Source organism: Orcinus orca, chromosome 2, assembly GCF_937001465.1.
Source record: "Orcinus orca chromosome 2, mOrcOrc1.1, whole genome shotgun sequence".
Taxonomy (NCBI): domain Eukaryota; kingdom Metazoa; phylum Chordata; class Mammalia; order Artiodactyla; family Delphinidae; genus Orcinus; species Orcinus orca.
In genome coordinates this window covers 91,645,512-91,667,321 of record NC_064560.1, presented here as the reverse complement: position 1 = coordinate 91,667,321, position 21,810 = coordinate 91,645,512, and the positions used below count along the sequence as shown (strand labels likewise).

Here is a 21,810-nt window from a genome sequence, read left to right as displayed (position 1 = left end):
ATTAATCTTTATATTTAATGTAATTCCATTCAAAATTCTTATGGGTTTTATTTGGTTTGCATGGAATATTAATTCTTTCCAACTTGCCAGTGTTCATCATCTTAAAAAATAAATGGCCAAAGGCTTCATTTTTTTCCCCTAAAGAAGATTAATGAAGGTGAACTTTCCATACTTCTTATTAAAACATATGATATAATTACAACAATTATAGATTGGGAGTTTGGAATTGACATATACACACTGCTATATTTAAAATAGATAACCAAAAAGGACCTACTGTATAGCACAGAGAACTCTGCTCAGTATTCTGTAATAATCTATATGGGAAAAGAATTTGAAAAAGAATAGATACATGTATATGTATAACTGAATAACTTTGCTGTACACCTGAAACTAACACAACATTGTTAATCCACTATTTGCCAACATAAAATTAAAATTAAGAAAAAATAATAATTAAAAAAATTACAACAATTATAATAGCATCCTCTGGGCACAAAAATTAACAGATTAATTAATAGAATAAAAGAAATGAGCATAGATATTGACTTTAGTATAAAAAATAACTGAAAGTGTAATAAAGGTGACACTAAGTCAGTAGGAAAGGGAGGATCTGCTAGGTAAATAGTGCTGAATCATTTGGCTAAATATTTGGGGAAAAAGCATTAAGTTAATTCTAACCTTACATTCTATACAAAAGAAAACTCCAGATGGATTAAATAAAATGTTAAAAAAGAAAAAAAAAAACCATAAAAGGGAACTATTTTTCAAGGTAGTTGAAGGAAGATTGTCACGTGGCATGCGGGATCTTAGCTCCCCGACTAGGGCTTGAATCCATGTCCCTGCAATGGAAGCTCAGAGTCCTAACCACTGGACCGCCAGGGAAGTCCTGGAAGATTTTTTTTTTTAATTGAAGTATAGTGGATTTATAATGTTGTGTTAGTTTCTGGTGTACAGAAAAGTGATTCAGTTATATATATATATATATATATATATATATTCTTTTCCCTTATAGGTTATTACAAAATATTGAGTATACTTACTGTACTATACAGTAGGTCCTTGTTGGTTATCTATTTTATATAAAGTAGTATGTATCTGTTAATCACAAGCTCCTAATCTATCTTTCCCCACACCTTCCCCTTTGGTAACCAGTTTGTTTTCTATGTCTATTCTGTTTCTATTTTGTAAATAAATTCATTTGTACCGTTTTTTTAGATTCCACATATAAGTGATACCATATGATATTTGTCTTTCTCTGTCTGACTTATCATTTAGTATGATAATTTCTAGGTCCATCCATGTTGTTGCAAATGGCATTATTTCATTCTTTTTTATGGCTAATATTCCATTGTGTGTGTGTGTGTGTGTGTGTGTGTGTGTGTGCGTGTGTACCACATTTTCTTTATGCATTCATCTGTCGATGGACACTCAGGTTGCTTCCATGTCTTGGCTATTGTAACTAGTGCTGCTATGAACATTGGGGTACATGTATCTTATCGAATTAGGGTTTTCTCTGGATATATGCCCAGGAGTGGGATTGCTGGATCATATGGTAACTCTGTTTTTAGTTTTTTAAGGAACCTCCATACTGTTCTCCATAATGGCTGCAACAATTTACATTCTCCCCAACAGTGTAGGAGGGTTCCCTTTTCTCCATATCCTCTCCAGCATTTTTTATTTGTAGACTTTTTGATGAAAAGGAAGATTTTTAAAAACACTGTTAGCCTCATACAATATTAACAATCCCCATTACAAGAAAAGTCCCTGTTTACATTGGGCTCCAGTCCTGGATTTGTCACTAACTTCTCTGTGATTTTTGGGCAAATCACTTATACTCTTTGGGACTTAATTTGCTCATTTGTAAACTTAGGGCACTGGATCAAATCATCTCTAAGATATCATCCAGTTCTGACAATCTATAATTCTGATTCCACTCAAAATCTCTTTCCTTTGGCTCTGTTCCAAAGGAATATTGGGCATTTATGCCCATCAACATAGGACATGTAATACAGGAAAGCAGACCAGATGAAGCTGTTTTCTCTTCTGACTGTGGAAGTAAAATTCACAGAAGGCATTGATGTCTTCATCTTCCATTAATACATTTAACGAAGCATTTATTGATGACCTATTATATACCTGACCCTGTCCTAGTGACTTTTATGTGTTATCACTGCATACTCAGAGCATGTCAGAGAGATCATTATTCCCATAACACTCTCAGGATTGTACAGGTTAAGATATATGACCAAGTCATGTAATTAACATGTGGCTAACTCAAAATTTAGACATGTATTTTCTTGACAGTCTGATTCGGAGTCTAGGAAAATTATTCCAAGAGAATCTGTGCAAAAAGGACAAACTCTTAACACACACACATGGTATTAAGCTGATCTAATATACTTTAAAAATCAGATTTTTTACTAAATGAATACTGTTGTAATTTTTAATGGACTTAATTTGTATTGGGGAGTCAATTCCTTCATTGACTTAAAAACACCTGAACTAGAAGCATTCCTAGCCTGCTTTCAGGTTTGCTTAGGCATCTCTTCTGAAGACTTTACTGATACAACATAGAAATTATGGCAAAGCCCAGTGGAGTCATTGAACTAAAAGTCTCAATACTGCTCAGGAAGGGATGCCAAATTAAATAAAAAGAGCCCCAGCAGTTCTGCAGCTGCGTGCCAACCCAACTGCTAGTATGAGGTAAATGAGGACCAAACTTCATTTCACTTGTGACCCTAGCCAGTATTTAAACAAAAATGCCTAGAGACTGACACACTGTTCTATAATAAGGGAATAAATATCAATAGCAAAAATAATTACAAAAAACAATAAACTACTCGCAAAGACTTTCTTAGATCTTAACTGAAAGGACTACCATTTAAACTCATCGCCTCTCATGTAGTCGCCAGTAAAGGGTGAGACAGTAGATTGTAAGCATCAATTTGTAATACATAGCCCTAGGTTTACATAAAAAAATTATACAGAAGGCAGAGGTATTCCTGTTGCTTTCCTTTCCATGTCTTGTGACAATGTTTGAGTGAAGGTGTGGTATTAATATTCACCATTATGCAAAGATCACAAGCATAAGTAACCCCCAATTTTTTTTTCTTGTATGAGATGTAATAAACATGCAGGTGAAATGCCAGTACTTTATTATTCTTTCACTTTTCTAGATTTTTTTCAATCTGGAGTGATTACTCTTCCAGTTTTAAAAAATTTCTATTGGAATGTTACACTTAATGCTACTAAATATGGAGAGACAAAATAGAACCAAAAATAGTTAGATTTTTGTCAGTCTGAATCTATCAGAAAATCCTGAGTCCATTATATTTCAAGTTCCTTTAAAGAAAAGTTTCATGTAAAATCAAGTTATCACTTATGTTTTAACTTTGCAGAATGGTCTAATAGTAACAAATTACAGCAAGTACTGTTGTTAGTTATGTTTTAATCCTTTGATCAGTTTTTTCCAATATGTATTCCAAAGAATACTGGTTCCTTGGAATGTTAATAGGTATTCCATGAAAGGAGGGTTTTGTGGTCCTGTAAAAGTGGTGACCATGAGGTTAAAGAGAGACAGGCTGACTTTCATACAACTAGGCCAGCTGCAGTCACTAACATGCTGATGTACATTAAGAATCTTTAGGAGGAGAGGGGCCGATGCCATTAGCAATGTTAGCAAAATTTCCTCAGAACCCTCTTTGCAGAACAGCTATAGAACCATATTCAAAGGAACAAACTTTGAGAAATTTTGCTTAAGGGCTGGATTTTATTTTAACTATTTTTAATGGAAAAATTTTTAGAAAACATTACATTTTTTCCATCTTCATTCACATTTTACTGGGATTTAATATTTTCTTGGGGGATTTGGGGCATCATAACAAACTCCACTTTTTTTTTTAATGTGATGTACTGTTCAGGGCCTGTGAGGTGTGCAGATGTTTGTACCTCAGACTTCTGTGTGTTCCAAATAATATTTCTTTTGGCATCTCCTCCATGGTCATCTCTACTCACCACATTCTTTGAGTCTGTTCACAATCCCAGGGTCACTTCTGCTACTAACTACCCTTTTATTATCCTAAGACCCTTTCCAGTTCTGAGAACGGTGACCCTGTGGGTGCCTTTTCTCTTCCTCCCTCCCTCCCTCCCTTCTTCGTTCTTTCTTTTTCTCTTCCTATCTCTCTTGTTCTCTTTTCTCTTTCTTCCTTATTCCTGATATTGGTAATTGATGCTTTCTCTTTTTCTTGATCATTCTTGCTGGGGTTTATCAATTTTATTAATCTTTTCTAAGAATCACTTTAGGCTTTGTTGATTTTCTCTGTTATTTGTTTTCTATTTCATGTATTTCTCCTCTTATCTTTTTTATTCTCTTCCTTTTACTTATTTTGAGTTTATTTTACTCTTTTTTTAAGCTTTTTAAGATAGAATCTTAGATCATTGATTTTAGACCTTTCTTATTTTCTAAAATAAGCATTTAGACTGATAAGTTTCCCTCTAAGCAGTGTTTTTAGCTGCATCTCACAAATTTTGATATGTTGCATTTTCATGATCATTCAGTTCAAAATGTCTCTAATGATTTTTTCCTTTGACTTGTGAGTGTGTTGTTAAATTTCCACATATTTGGGCTTCCCTGGTGGCGCAGTGGTTGAGGGTCCGCCTGCCGATGCAGGGGACACGGGTTCATGCCCCGGTCCGGGAAGATCCCGCATGCCACGGAGCGGCTGGGCCCGTGAGCCATGGCCGGAGCCTGTGCTCCACAACGGGAGAGGCCACAACAGTGAGAGGCCCGCGTACCGCAAAAACAAACAAACAAACAAAAAAATTTCCACATATTTGGGGATTTTTAATTTACTTTTAGTTTTCTCATTCTTTTTTTTTTTAATTAATTAATTTTATTTTTGGCTGCGTTGGGTCTTCATTGCTGCACGTGGGCTTTCTCTAGTCGTGGTGAGCGGGGGCTACTCTTCCTTGCAGTGCGCAGGCTTCTCATTGCGGTGGCTTCCCTTGTTGTGGAGCATGGGCTCTAGGTGCGCGGGCTTCAGTAGTTGTGGCTCGCAGGCTCTAGAGCACAGGCTCAGTAGTTGTGGTGTACGGGGCTTAGTTGCTCCGTGGCATGTGGGATCTTCCCCGACTCGAACCCGTGACCCCTGCATTGGCAGGTGGATTCTTAACCACTGTGCCACCAGGGAAGCCCCAGTTTTCTCATTCTTACTGAATTCTAATTTAATTCCACTGGCGACAAAGAATATACTCTATAAGATTCAAATCTTTTGAAATTGATCGAGACTTATTTTGTGGCTCAGGATATAATTTATTTTAGTGAATGTTTCATGTACACTTGAAAAGAATGTATATCTCACCATTGTTGGTTGTAGTGGTCTATAAATATCAGTTAGGTCAGGATGGCTATTGGTGATACTAAGATTTTCTATATATTTTTTTCATTATTTAGAGAATACTTAGTTTCTGTAATCAAACCCATGTTGATAAGACCTTACTTTTTTTTTTTTGGCCGTGCCACGTGGCTTGTGGGATATTAGTTCCCCAACCGGGGACTGAACCCAGGCCCTCAGCAGTGACAGCATGGAGTCCTACCACTGGACCACCAGGGAATTCCCAAGATCTTCTATATTCCTAATGATTCTTAAAATCTATTTGTTCTACAACGTACTGAGGGTGGAATTTAAAAATCTTCAACTCTAATCAAAGATTTGTCTATTTCTTTCTTTAGTTTTAATATTTTTATTCCATTTTTTTGTGTTAATGTTATCAGAGGCATACATGTTTATGATTTTTATGTTTTCTCAACTAATTGAGCTTTTTATCCCTCTTTCTCTTTGATAATACTCCTTGTCTTAAATTCTACTTTGATATTAATATAGCCACTCCTTCTTTCACTTACTGTTTACATGATATATAAATCTCTTTTTTGTTGTTATTACTTCAATCTGTGTCTTTAAAACTAAAATCCATCTCTTATAGATAGCTTATAGTTGTATCTTGTTTTGAAAATCCAGCCTGCTAACCTCTGTTTTTTAATTAACAGTTAGTCCATTTCCATTTAATGTAAGTATTGACATGATTTGATTTAGAACGGCCATTTTTCTACTTGTTTTCTATTTTGTCCAACTCTTTTTTGTCCCTTTGTTTCCTGCCTGACTTAGGATTATGTGATTTTTTTTAAAAAAAATTTTAATATTCTGTTTTATTGGCTTTTAGGTTATACCTCTTTGTATTATTTTTACTGGTTGCCCTAGGGATTACAGTATGCATCCTTAACTTATTAGAGTTTCCTTGGAGTTAATATTGCACCAGTTCACATACAATGTAAGGAACTTGCAAACTATAGAATCTATTTACCTCTCAATTCTTTGTGCTTTTGTTGTCAGGTAACTTACATGTATTGTAAACTGCACAATATGTTGTATTTTTTTGCCTTAAACAGTCAATTGTCTTTAAGAGAAATTAAGAGGAGAAAAATATATAGTCTTTTATATTTACTATAGAGTTCTGAGTTTCCATCTTGCATCATTTTCTGTCAGCCTAAAAAACTTCTTTTAAGCATTTCTTGTAACACATACTGCTTATGTGTCTTCTTTTATCCAAAAAAAAGTCTTTATATTGCCTTTATAGAGAATTTTGAGTTCCCAGGTTTTGGGTTTTTTTAATTAATGCTTTAAAGTTCCATTGTTTCTGATGAGAAGTTAGTAATCATTCAGATCATTGATTCCCTGTATATAACGCGTCTTTTTGTTTTTCTTTCTTTTCTGGCTACTTTCAAGTTTTTCTCTGTCTTTGTTCTCCAGGGGTTTGATCATGATGTGTCCATGTGCAATTTTCTTTGTCTTTATGCTCCTTGAGATTCATTGAGCTTCTAGGATCTATAAGTTTATGTTTTCCAGAAAACTGGGGAACATTTTGGCCATTATTTCTTTAATACTTTTCTCCACATTTCTCTTTCTCCTCTCTTTCTGGGACGTCAATTACATACAAAATATACAACATGATATTGTTCACAGGTCACTGAGGATCTATTCATTTTTTAAATATTTTTTTCTTTTTGTTCTTTAGATTAGATAACATCTACTGATCTCTCTTCAAGTTCACTACCCTTTCTTTTGCTCACTCCAAACTGCTGTCAAGCCTATCCAACAAGCTTTTCATTTCAGACATTTTACTTTTCAGTTCTAAAATTTCCCTTTAGTTCTTTTTTTATAGTTTTCATTTTTCAACCAAGATTTTCCATCTGTTAATTCATTATGATAATATTTTTCTTTAAGGTTTTTAAAATATGTGTAATAACAGCTTTAAAGTCCTTATCTGCTAATTCTACTCTCTGGATTATCTTGATATCTTTCTTTTTTTAAAAACTAATTTATTAAGGCATGATTGACATACAAAATCTGTACATATTTAGTGTATACAACTTGATGAGTGTGGTGAAACCATCACCACAATCTGTGCAGTAAACTGGTTCATCACCTCCAGGGTCTGTTTCTATTGATGACTATTTCTCTTGTGTGGATAATATTTTCCTATTTCTTAGCATTGAGGACATTATAGCGTTGAGGACATTATAAATAATGTGTTGCATAGACTCTGAATTCTGTCACCATGCTCTAGAATGTGTTAATTCTTGTTCAAGCAGGCAATTAATTTGGCGAGACTCAAATTCCAAACTCTGCCCTTGGTGGGTAGCAGCTGGAATCTCTGCTCAGTTTTTTTCGAATTGTTAACTGTTGCATCTTTGCTGGGCTTCTTAGAATCTCTTCCATATATGTGTAGTTCAAAGGTCAGCCAAGGATTTGCATGCTATTTATTTGCAAATTATGGATCCCTGCCTTGCAAATTCCTCCTTTCTGGGATTCCCCTTCATTTTCAGCCTTTATGACAGCCCTAAACTTCATCCTCTTACTTCCTTAGCCAGTAAGACTGTGCCTTTCTTCCTAAATTATAGCCACTTTGCATCTCATGGACTGAGAAGTACTTTCGGACCAAAGTCACACACACATAAATCTCAACTGTTACAGTTCCCTTCTTTCAACATCAACTCCCTTCTAGCTTCTGCCTGTTTTCAATTTATCTCAGTACCTTCAAATAGTTGGTTTTTAAAAAAATATTTTATCCAGAATTTATGATTGTTATCTTCAGGAGGATTAGTCTGTAATAAGCTACTCTATCATTATCACAGTTGTAACTAGGTCACTTTTTAGTCTTGCCATTGTATAATACTATCTTTATCAAAATGAAAAATATTTGCTATTAATATGGTTATGTTAATTGCTACTTTCCAATAAGTCTTAAGTGGTTATATTTTTTTAAACTTTTATGGCTCTATTTCTTCTTCAGTTGAGAAAATAAGACAGAATTAAATGAGTTCTGGATTATGTAATGCCACCAGGGTACTATACAAATACTTAAAATATATGTTGTAAATGTAATAAGCAAAGTACAAAGAAAAGCTATAGGAACTCAGAGGAGGAAGAGATCAGAGGTAATTTCCTAGAGGACGTTACCTTTAAGCCAATTGTTAAAAGGTGACAGGAATTTAGTAGCCAGAGTTGAGAAAAAGAGAGAGAATATTCCAGAAGGAACATCATAAGCAATGCAAAAAAAGGGGGAGGTTGCAGGCTCAAGTCTTAATGGTTATAGCTATAAATATAATTTATAACTCAAAATCAATACTTAAAAGTCCATAGTGTGAACATACTGCTATATATAAAAATATGGGTAAACCTCACACCAATTTTAAAAGAAAAAAGCCAGATACAAAAGAATACATACTGTAATAATCCATTTATGTAAAGTTCAGAAACAGAAAAAATAATAGCTGATAATAGAATTCAGAATAGTGGTTACCTTTGGGTTATAGTAGTGACTGGGAGGAGCAAGAGAGGGGCCCCTGGGGTGCTTGTAATGCTGTACCTCTTGTTCTGGAGGCTGGTGACCCACAGCGTCCACTTTGTAAAAATCTATCAGTTGAGGACTTTATGATTTGTGCCTTTAAAAAGAAGTTATACTACAATAAAATGTGAAACAAAAATAAAACGCAGTTTCTGGTATGAAAAAAAGTTTATGGTGTGTATCTCCATATATTAACACATTAATTCCTACCAATGGCCTTATGGAAGGTCAGTGATGATGAATTTTATGTTAAATTGAATTATATGAACTTGAAATACCATGATGTAAAATAAGTCTTGCTTTATACACAAAGTCTGAAATAATTCAAATGCCCCCCAATTTAAAAAACAATAAAATTTCATTTTCTTTCAAAGCTGGATCAATCTGAGTGAATTTAAGATATATTTAAGCTTAAGTTTCCACAGGAAGGCACCACTTGAGTAAATAAAAATATCCTGTGTTATTTAGAATATGAGTTTAGCAAGTGTAACACATAACGGTAGATTAGGGGCTTCCCTGATGGCGCAGTGGTTGGGAGTCTGCCTGCCAGTGCAGGGGACATGGGTTTGAGCCCTGGTCTGGGAACATCCCACATGCCCTGGAGCAACTAAGCCCGTGCTCCACAACTACTGAGCCCGCATGCCACAACTGCTGAAGCCTGCATGCCTAGAGCCTGTGCTCCACAACAAGAGAAGCCACTGCAATGAGAAGCCCGCTCACCGCAACGAAGAGTAGCCCCCGCTCGCTGCAATTAGAGAAAGTCCGTGCGCAGCAACAAAGACCCAACGCAGCCATAAATAAATAAATTTATATAAAAAAAACCCAGTCGATTAAATGTGACAATAATTAATGTTTTCTCATGTCACAGTTTGAGCAGAGCAGTTTATGGCTGACACAGCAGCTCTACAATGCCAGGTACCCACACACTTACCATTTTACTGCTCTGTCCTCCTGAACAGGCCATTTTCTATCTTGTGATCTAAGATGGCTGCTACACTCCCACCATCTTGTCTGTATTCCAACTGGTAGAATCACTACAATTCCTATACTGCTGGCCAGAACTTGTCACAAAGACACAGGAAGCTACCATAGGGCCTGGGAAATGTAGTTTCTGGCTAAGTAGCACACTGAAGGTCCACCAGCAGTCTTTGCCATATCTGCCATTCTTTGTCTAGCTGTCTTGAATTATGTGGTTTACAATTATGAAATGCCTCCAGGAACAAATCCTTTACATAAAATTCAGCTGCCCTGTAGATAAGAATATCCCTATTTTACAGAAGATAGAACTGAGACTCAGAGAAGATAAATGACTTACCCCCCTCCCACCCCCACCCCTACATTGCTAATTAAATGGCAGAGCTGGGACTCAAATCCAGTGCTCCAAGCTCAGGGTTCTTGCTTTTCTGCTACAGAAGCCTATCCGGGCTCCAAGAATACTGGTAATCCTTAGTCTGAGAGAAAGTGAGACTCCTACTGTATCTAAGTTAAATGGCACTTGGAAAGGAGTGAGAGAGGACACGGAGTGGTAGAGCTTTACTATGAGGATGTAGTAAAGCTGATGACCTGAGCTGTGTTTTGCTCTAAAGTTTCAAGAACTCAGGAAGCAAGAAAATATAGTAAAAAGCACTGGGCCACGAAACAGTGACATGCATTTTAGTTGTGCTTCTGAACTAAAAGGCAGATTAGACATGTGCTCCAGCCATTTTCCCTGAGTTTTAGTTTCCCCGTCCAACAGATGAGGAGGAGCGCTGGGACAGGGTTGCTGAATATGGCCCTGAAGGTTGTGCACAATTTCTTAAATTCACCAAGCAGGAGATTCTGGAGCAGAGTTAGAGGGTGCAGCACAGCTCCAAGCCTAACCCCTCCCCAGTCCTTAGAAATACTACTGGTAAATTCTCAAAATATTGGAATTCTCAGAAATACTACAAAATACGGAGAGAAGACAATCAAGCGGCATTCTTATCTTTTTTCTCTTCTGACAAGGGAACTTGGAAGAAACAAGTGAAATTAAAGTAAATAATGTGTCTGATTCTTCCTGAAAGAAGTGACTACTTCAAGATCCCACCAAAATGTTCCAAAGCCCTGGGGGTGGGGGTAGGGAGGGATGGTTTCATCCTCAATTGGGTAGAGCAAACCCTGATACAATACGTTCATCAAAATCTCAGGAGACGGAGGAGCGTCCACATATTTTAACAAAAACCGCGTATGTCCTAAAACTGAGGCTTCTCTCACCTATGCCCTCAGGTCACAGAAAGGTGGAGAAAATCCAGAATACCCAGTTTTCAGATGTTGGGAGAGAAAACACATTGGTACCAGACAATGGGGGAGGAGATACTATATCAGAGCAAGTAGAATGTCTGTACATAGCTGCCCAAGTATGTACAAGGGGAAAAGAAATGACACAGTCACTAATGATCTATTACATACATGTCAGTATTTCACCCACAGCTAACAAAAGAAAAAGAGCTGAGGAGGGAGGGAGAATCATGGGCTGCAAAAGACAAAGCCTAATCTAGGAAAAAAACCTAACTCAAGGAACAGAAGGAATTTTCTCACAATTTCTTCACATTGTAGCACAGCTTGATAGGAGCATAAATTAAGTAAAACTAGAGCTCAACCATGAGATGATAAAATAGCAGAATGAGATAAAAAGGGAGGTTGCAGACATAAGGAAATAAACTGAATACCAAAATACTTTATAGAACTAATAAGTAAACTATAAATAGAAAGAACAGAGCAGATACTGCTGAATACTGAAATACTGACACGGAGAAAAGACTGTAAGCACAGTAAATGCAGAGGAAAAAACAAAGGAGATTAATTAGAAGTTAACAGATATGCATATTAGTTTGTTACCAGCTAAGCTGCTGTAACAAAGAAATTCAAAAATATAATGCCTTAAATAAATTAGTTTCTTCTCACTCACAAAAGAGTCCACAGGCAAGAAGTCCCAGTCTGGCAGGATCTCCTCCAGGAGGTCATCCAAAATACGGTTCCTTCTATCTTGATGCTCCATCACCTCCTCATTCCTGTGGTTATAGGACATTCTCATTTCAATGGTTGAAGCTGGCTCCTTTACACACCCACGTTTCAGTGTGTAGGAAGGATAAAAATAGTCCAGGGCAAGCACTCTAAGGAGATGCCACAGAGGTTATACGTATCACTTCTGCCACATCTCATTGGCTTCACGTCTCCATTTAGCCACAGGGGACACTGGGAAATGTGGTCTTTAACTGGATAGCCATGTGCTCAGCTAAAACTCAGTGTTCTATTCTAAAAGGAACCAGGAGAGAACGAATAGTTAGGAACCACACTATGAAAGATAAAGATGAGCCAACATTTAAGGACACTTGATGTCCCTCACAGAGAGAACCCAGCAAATGAAAGAGAAGATGTATCTAATGCTGTAATTTAAGAGCACATTCCGGAAGTGAAGAAAGAACTGAATCTGCAGGTGGAAAGAAAACATTGAATCCCAGGAAATTTTGATTTAGAATATTTAATATAAAGGTATTTCCTAGTTAAACACTTGAACTTGAAAGGCAGAGAATGCTTCAGACATCCAGGCAGAAAGAAAAATCACCTACAAGGGGTAAAAAATCATCCAATTTCATTATATTCATTGTGGAAGACAATGGTGTAGTCTACAGAGTTTTAAGAAAGGATGGCCCCGGGTGTAATTCAAGTATAAAGGCTCAGGGAAGTAAAATACCCATGAACACTTGTTGGAAAGAACTGCTTGATAACCAAAGCCACGCAATTTAATAATCCACCAAAATAAAGAACTCAAGCATAAAGAAGCCCTGACAGAAGGACCGTTGATGAGCACTGGATCCATTCACATGTAGAACTAATACCAAACAATCATAGCAATGATGGTTTCAAAAGAGAATGTGAATATTATAAATCTGGACAATGTAAAAATAATATAATACAAAATTGGGAGGTGAGGGAGAGGAGATGGGAGTAGCAAGAAAGTTCTAATGTTCGCCATCTTTTGAAGCTGGGATATGTTATCCAAAATAAAAACATGTGGTGAAAGAAAACCTAAATGTTTTTCATAATTGCCTTTATTTAACAATGGAGCAGGGGTCCACAAATCGCTGCCTGAGGGTGAACTACCTGTTTTTGTAAGTAAAGTTTCATTGGAACACAGCTTCACCCATTTGTTTCCATATTGTTTATGCTACTTTCCAGCTATAAAAATAGACTGAGACAGCTTAAAATTTTTACTCTGGCCCTTTAAAAAAATTTGCCAACCCATGCCAAGGAATCTTTTTTAATTCACAGGAATCTTGTGATAAAGAAATATTTATTTGAGGCTTAATGATTTGTTGGGTTTATTTTATTTTTTATCTTTTTGATGTGGTTTTAAAGTCTTTATTGAATTTTTTAGAATATTGCTTCTATTTTGGTTTTTTGGCCACGAGGCATGTGGGATCTTAGCTCCCGACCAGGGATCGGACCCGCACCCCCTGTATTGGAAGGCGAAGTCTTAACCACTGGACCGCCAGGGAAGTCCCAATTTGCTGGATTTAATTCAGCCTTTTCCCTTCCTATTAAATTCATGTCAAATTAAGTTTAATAATATAAGTCCTACTTTTATAAAACAATAGATCAATCACTCCAAAGATGTCAGGGATAGTGAATCACCTAATGATATTCGGTATGGTTTCTTAAACTTTCATCTCTGTGTTTTTCTGCATTATTTGGAATCTTTATAATGAGCATATATCATTATTACCAGAATAATAAAATAGAATGATTTTTCTATTTGAAAACACTGGAAGCAAATATACCAAGATATTCACAATAATTAATTCTGGCTGACAGGAATATGATTGCTGTTTTCTTCTTTAAGCTTTTATATATTTTTTAAATATTGAAGAAATTTTAAGCTATTATAGAGGATTTTGGCATAAAGTGATAAAGTTCTGAATTATAGTTTTGGAAACAGTAATAAGTACCAGATATGAGGGACATTGCTCTGTTTAGAATATGATTCTTTCATTAGTAGTATACAAACCAAAAAGCATGATTCAACATAAAATATAAAGCATGAGATAAAAGAGAATCCAGGGGACTTCCCTGGTGGTGCAGTGGTTAAGAATCCGCCTGCCAGTGCAGGGGACACGGGTTTGAACCCCGGTCCGGAAAGATCCCACATGCCGCGGAGCAACTAAGCCCGTGCGCCACAACTACTGAGCCTACGCTCTGAGCCTGTGAGCCACAACTACTGAGCCCACATGCCACAACTACTGAAGCCCACGTGCCTAGAGCCCATGCTCCGCAACAAGAGAAGCCACCATAATGAGAAGCCTGAGCAGCGCAACCGAGAGTAGCCCCTGCTCGCCGCAACTAGAGAAAGCCCTTGCGTAGCAACGAAGACCCAACGCAGCCAAAAATTAATTAATTAATTATTTTTTTTTTTAATTAATTTTTTTTTTTTTTTTTTTTTTTTTTTTTGCTGTACGCGGGCCTCTCACTATTGTGGCCTCTCCCGTTGCGGAGAACAGGCTCCGGACGCGCAGGCTCAGCGGCCATGGCCCATAGGCCCAGCCGCTCCGCGGCATGTGGGATCCCCCCAAACCGGGGCACGAACCCGCGCCCCCCGCATCGGCAGGCGGACTCTCAACCACTGCGCCACCAGGGAAGCCCTAATTAATTATTTTTAAAAAAAAAAAAAAGAGAGAGAGAGAGAAGCCAGAAGCAGATGATACTCAACTTCTGTTAGGCAATCAGCATATTCATAAAGCCGGTTTCTTTAATTTGCATTAATCTAAACCTACCTTTCCAGTCTCATCCCCCACCTTATCCTCCTGATACACACAACATACTCCAGCCACACAGAGCCCTTCATCTTCAATGAGATCTTCATGCATTTGTATGCTATTTTGCTTTGCCGCCACCATTCTTTCTACCTACAATTGCATCCTCTTCTCTATGGGATATCATTCAGTGCTTCTTTTAAGACATAATTTAAGTATCACTGACTGCAGTACATCTCAACCTTGGCTGCACAGCAGAATCACCTAGGGAGCGTTATAAAAATACCGAGGCCCAGGCCCCAGCACAGCTATTCTGATTTAATTGCCCAGGGTTGGGACCCAGGCAGCAGTATTTTTAAAAAGCTCCCTGAGTGATGCTAATATACAGCCAGGGTTGAGAGTCACTGCAAAGCCTTCTGCAATACCAGCAGGCAGAGTTAATTACTACCTCTTCTGCACTCTCATAGCTCTTAGATTTTCCATTGCTCATGAAATTTAATGCTTATTGTATTAAAGTTAGTGTTATATAGTAAATGCTCAGTAAACGCTGAAGGTTGTTACCATCCTTCTTCCAACCAAGCATATGCAGAAATGTAAACTCGCCAGGATGTCACCCCTCCATGCCCCCTACACACACACACACACACACACACACACACACACACACACACACATATACACACCTCACTGCCTTTTCAGCACAGCCCTAGACCTTGGGTCTGGCTTTTACATTGTTGAGATTTATGCAATGTAAAGAATTAAAGAAACCAGTGTTATGAATGTGCTGACTGCCTGAGAGAATCCGAACATCATCTGCCTTCCACCCTCATCTTTGTGTCACACTTTACATTGTGTTTGATGTCAGATCCTGCTACTTTAGCTTTCAAGAGCAGGTTGTCAGGTGTACTTTGTCAAAGGCTTTCAGAAAATCCAGATAAATGATGCTGTAAGCCCCGAAACTGCCAAAACTGTATTTTACACCTTCACAGTACTTGACAATTTTATTTAAGTGGAATCTTTCTTCCTTCGATTTACCTTTGCCTCCCTGACCCTGAGATCAATCAGATAACTGGAGACTCTTCCATTTTTGATACTGAGTGTCCTCAGCTATGCCTGCGCCATGTCTGGAGCACAGTACACTGGGTGATTATCTCAGCCTCCCTGGTTAGGAGGAGCTCCTGGAAACTACTCCTCTCTGGAGGTGAGGTGGGGAAAGGAGAGCTGAGGGTGAGGAAAGGAGACCAAGGTGCATCAGCAAGACAGAAGTTCCATAATCACACAATGTGCATACACACTCTCATCAAGGCAAGACCCAGAGCACTGACCTTTCCTCTTCCCACTCGCCTGGAAGGAAACCGATTGCATTAACAGTCTGCTCTTTCCTGTTAAAAATCCTATTTGTAGTCATTTTAAACTGTCCTCACCAAACATCGCCAAAGGTTTTGGTGTCCATAGGATGGTAGTTGCTTATAGTTTCCCTTAAGTACCACATCCTGGCAGTATGGCCCTAAAATAACTTTGTTCACAGACATTTCTCAGCCAGTAGATATTTATTTTGCAAAGTGATTTTCTCCCCAGAGTCTTGATGAAACTTTCCCTTTCTTTTTCCTTAAGGTCATCATGACCTTGATGAACAATAAGATGTACTACAACTGAGTCCAATGGCAAGTTTCACTAATGCAGAATCAGATTAATCTTCAAATTGAATAATCTTTGCATATCTAGTACTCTACGTGACCTGAGACAAATCTACTAAGCTTTCTGACTTGGCTCTTTATTAGTTAAATAGCAAACCATTACCTAGTTCCCTTGGAAGTTGTGCAAATTAATTAATGTTTGGAAAACAACTGGAAAATTTAAAACAGTCTATAAATACCAAACAGTTGCATCTTCCTTGCTGAGAGGGTCCAGGTAATTCATAACCTCCTATAATAAAGGTAAAATAATGTGCTTGGGCTCTACAATTAAATGTGATTTATTTGCAATACCTATAATCTTCGAAATCTAGAAACCATTTAATAGAAACAGTTCATATTTCATAACTATAATAAAAGCATGTAATGACTTTAGGAAAAGTAATATCTACTGTAAGTGATCTAGACATCGTGTCTTTAACCATTTCTAAGATCTGCAAGAGTATGCTCAGAGTTTATCCTTAACCTGTTAATGTTGACTGATAGATTTATCTTTACATTCTCCCAGTTTTTCTTTATCCTCAAAACTCTAATATGTATTTCCTAGAAAATCTGCCTGTATAAAACTTTGCTGTATTCAAAGCCTCCTGTCAAGATTTAGCACTTTTATATTTTAGTCATTAAAATTGAACAAAATCTTAATAGTTCCTTTATTAACTACTATACTGACTTTGCATAGTGGAAATCACAACATGTTAATTGGATTTAATTAACTATTTTAAATTACACAAACTCCTTACAGTAGACAATAGCACAGGGTACTCATCAGCAATAAAATTGGAGCTGATATTGCTACTTTATTAAAACTTAATGAAACGATTCATAATCTTATTTATTGTTTACAAGAAGAAAACTGTGCTCATTTTGAAGGCAAAAAATGTCTGCTGAAAACAAATTTTTGATCATTTAGGTGAAGGCTCAGAAGTTAATAAAAGGGTCCACCATATCCAACCTCACGGTTCTGCCAGCTTCTCAACGCACGAATCCCTATTTCACCCCTGTGCCAGTCTTACAAGTGGATGCCAATAAAGGTTAGTGATTCCATAACCATTTTATATGTTTAGGAACATAGGGAAAGAGCACTGAGGTGGGACTGGGGGCCTGAGTTTGAATTTGGATTCAGCCACTAATTCTCCAAGATGACTTCAGACAAGTCAAGTCCTCACTGTAGCCTGAGTTTCCTTCTCTGTAAATCAGAAGGTTGGACTAGAGTCCCTTCCCACCTCTAAAATCCATGATTCTATAGATTTACTATTGATTTAGATGTTGATGTTATTACACATTAAAATTATTATTTTGTTTAAGTGATATTATTATAATTTTTCAAGCTTCTGAGCAGATAGTTTCTGATGTTTTTCCGATAGCATTTAAAAACTTATTTCAATATACTATTATACAAAAATATGAAGCCAGAATTTATGCAATTAGCATTTAAACTATGCATGTCTTAGTCGAAATACCAGAGTTTGTGAAACCAGTGGATTTCTTGTTTTTTAAGCAAAAGGTCATGTCATCTTTATCTCAGTATCCCCAGTGCTTAGAACCATATCTAGCATTTTGTAGATACTAAATTGTTGGTTGAATGAGTAAGCAAATGAAAGAGTAAGCAAATGACTAAGGACTGAGTGTCACAAGTGTAACCCTCTTTACTTCTCCCTGATACTTAATTGGCTGACATGTTAAAGAATTCTTTTTTTTTTTTTTTTTTTGGTTGCACCAGGTCTTAGTTATGGCAGGTGGGCTCCTTAGTTGCAGCTCCAGGGCTCCTTAGTTGTGGCATGTGAACTCTTAGTTGCAGCATGCACATGGATCTAGTTCCCTGACCAGGATCGAACCCAGGCCCCCTGCATTGGGAGTGTGGAGTCTTATCCACTGCACCACCAGGGAAGTCCCCCTAAAGAATTAAGTGGATCACCTTTTGTACCTCAAATATGAGCAAGTGAGATGATCTTTAATTATTTCTATCTCACTTTCTAACTGTTGTCTGGAGTATTTTGGATCTAAAGTTGGTTCCCCAGGGCTCTTCTGGTACCTGAAGATTTAAAGTCCCCCATCTTGTAGCTCCTGGTCTGCTGACCCAGTCAGTGGTGGGGTACAGCAAAACTCAAGACAGCCCTGCATCATTATAAGTCTCTTAATTGATTAAACTTCCTGCAACTGTAACAGTTACTTTCCTAGTTACAAATCCTTGTTGTTTAGAAATCTTTGTGACACATGCTTTTAGTTGGTTTACATAATGTTTACTCCCTGGGAAAACTTCAGCAGAGTTTCTACTTCTTGCTTTAGAAACACTTACATTCTTCCTGGGTCAAATTAAGATGAGTAAAATAATGAATGAATGAATGAATCAATCAATCTATCTATACTTGCTTTAGCGATAGACACAATAAAAAATTGCTGCAAAACAAAGGTAAATCTAGAGCCATGGCAACTTGGTCCAGAAAAACATCGTATTTTCATCCCTCAATTATCTGCCAGAGAACACATGGCCTACCATAATATTTGTAATTAATTAACCAATTAATCAACACATTTATTGAGTACTTGCCATATGTCTGGTACTGTGCAAGGTAATATGAACACCAGGAAAGCACAAGCCACACAAATGTAGATAGAGTGTCCAGACTTTTACATGTCCTGATGCTCTGATCGGTCATTTAAGTCATCCCAGACCTACACAAGTCCAGCATGTGGTGAAAGATGAACAACATCCAGAAGAGAGAATAGTTCTGGAAAATGCAGGGCAAACTTCTCTACTTCTTCTTGAATTATCTTGCTAAATCCAAAGAAGAAAGCTCCCCCAACCCCTCCACAATGGTTAAGAATATGTCTCATAATAAAAATGTTCCGTTTAGGCTCTGTGTGACAGTGGGCAAGTTGCTCTCTGATCTTAGAATAAACTCTAAACTCTATAAACAAGGCATGCCTGACCTGGCCTCCCTTCCATTCTCATCTCATTCTGCTTTCTCTGTGCTCCAGCCACATGGGACTTCTCTCTCTTCCTTATCAGGCCAAGCACTTTTTCACATCAGGCCTTCACAAGTGCTTTTACCTCTGCCTGTAGAAGTCATTTCCTCAAGCATCTGTCTTTTTCCTTTATAGATGATCACAGTTTGTAATTATATATTTATTTGTGAATTTATTTAATGTCTTCTCCACCCCTAAAGGCTCCATGAGGTCTGTCTGGTTCACCATTGAATTCCCACTCTCCAGAATATTTCCTGAGTGGGGATATTATAACAGGCGCTTAAATATTGGTTGAATGACTGACACAATGAATGAATTTCTAATTCCTAATCTAGTCAACAGGAAAGTGAGAGAGGTTTGAAAATTAAATGAGACAAAGGTGTTAAGGGATGATTTTCAAAAACAGGTAAAATCCTGACTCTCTTACAAATGAACACGTGTCAAAGATTTTATTTACTTAACTCATCAGTTAAAGGAGAGAATTTGTAAGCTGTCACAACTGGTCTGAAGGAGAATCCAAAGAACATATCTTTGTAGATCAGGAAAATTGAAATAAATTTGCAAATAGATGGAAAATTGACATTTCTATGGAAAGAAGGAATGTCCCTTCACCAGACAGAATTTTTTTTCATGTCTATAGATATGAATTATTTGCATTATTATCAGTTTTTTCCCCACAAGTTAACTTCAATCTCTACAGAATTGTAAAATAGCCTAGTCAAAGACTAGGTTCAGATAGTTCCTGAATGCATTCCATTGAAAAGGTATCCAGTAATCTCTTTTGCTTATTCTAAAACATAAAAAAAAATTTTCCTATAATCTTCCCCCATTTTTGATACAAAATGATCTTAAAAAATTATTCACAAAATAAGGCTGGTCTCATTAGGTTTGGCCTGATAATTTACATAGGTGCAGCAAGAATGTTAATCACCACATAGGCCATCTTAAGTTTGCTCTGTTGGAAGTTTTCATAAGGAATCTCAGATTGAAGTTTTTAAATCCTCTATTACTTGTTATACTGAGGTTAGAAAATCAAGCCCAAGAAACTCTGTCCACCATATTTCAACTACAGAACCTATAAATTTGGGTACATTCCTCTCCTCTAGAGATGCTCCAAATATCCTAAGCTTCTTGGACCTGTTGGGAAATGACATTCCTTTCCACCTGTAAGGATGGAAGTCCTGTAAGCCATGTATCAGGCCAGTTTTTCTGGGAGGGCTTTGGAAGCATTTGGTTCCATAAAGTCAAGCTTAGTTCTTTAAATGTAACTTATTATACCTGACTAATAACATCATTCTTAAATATGAAATTCCAGGCAAGTTCTTGGTTGCATAAGCAGTTTTTTCAATTATATCTTAATAAAAGAAGAAAAGTTTCTTATTGAAACTATGCAAATAACCCATATTGCCATGAAAAGTAAGAAGGCTCAGTCAGAGTTTCTGAATTCAGGAGGTGAGAGGGAGCTCATCTAAAGTAGTAGAAGTTCAATTTCCTTATTTTCTGGGAATTTTAGGAATATTCAATTCCTGTAAGTGCTCATTTCTCTCTGTAAGTCAATCAGAACACAGCTCCTTTAATTTGAGACTTTACAATCTAATTTATTAATACCATCTGGAGACAGGAAAACATTCTACGTTCACAATGAGAAATAAAGGGCTTTCTGAATTACAGATCAGAGAGAGTTTAAAGCTTCAATCCTACAATTTCAGCTACAAACGAAAAATAAACACAGAAACACAAAAATGTAATGGTCCAGATAGCAAAAAGTTAGTCTCCTTCCTTGTGGGTATGAAATTCCTAGTTGAATTGAGCTCAAAATACACACATAGACAAACAGAAGTCTACAAACCATATTCTCTATTGTCTCTCACTCGATAGGGAATAGATCTCTGTAAGATCCATTTACAAAACTCACCAAATTCTCAGTTGTAGCCACCAACAAGGACTAACTTATCAGCCATTAATATGGAGTAATATCAAAATTAGAGAAACAAGAGTCAGCAAAGTTCTATTGCCACTTTGAATTCACCTATGGGTGCCAAGAAAATAAGTGCCTGGCTTGGTTCCCTGTGATATGTACCTTTTCTGGCAATTTCAGGTGAATCTTTTGCTCATCTTGGTGGGATCTCCAAAATTGTTAAAGGATATATATTTTTGAAAGTAAAACCATGACTCTTATACAACTATAAAATGAACACATCAAAGATTCTGTTTAACTCATTAATTAAATGAGGGAACCAGTAAAATGTTACAATTGATTCAAAGAAGAATTCAAACAGCAGACAAATTTACAAACCAAAAATTTGGAAATAAATTTGCAAATGCATGCAGAACTGAATTTTGGGGGGTAGGGAAAGTACTGTCCCTCCATGTGACAAAATTTATTTGCATATGTATAAACAAGAATTATTTGCACTGCTCTTGGTCTTCTATAAACTAACCTTAATCTCTACAGAATTGTAAAAGAGATTAAT

General features: G+C 36.9%; 1 protein-coding gene and 1 long non-coding RNA gene across 2 annotated transcripts in view; one reads left to right on the top strand and one right to left on the bottom strand.

Moving 5' to 3' along the window:
* The window catches only part of LOC117203819 (uncharacterized), a 188,837-nt gene that overhangs the window by 11,242 nt on the left and 155,785 nt on the right, over positions 1-21,810 (bottom strand). Inside the window, exon 6 of the long non-coding RNA XR_007475903.1 lies at positions 11,834-12,180. This is a non-coding gene — a long non-coding RNA (uncharacterized LOC117203819). The remainder of the gene's footprint in view (positions 1-11,833; positions 12,181-21,810) is intronic.
* Positions 1-21,810, top strand: part of IQCH (IQ motif containing H) — a 203,453-nt gene that overhangs the window by 49,548 nt on the left and 132,095 nt on the right. The window contains 1 exon segment of the mRNA XM_049706661.1: positions 17,280-17,400. Within this exon segment, the coding sequence (XP_049562618.1) occupies positions 17,280-17,400 (121 nt within the window).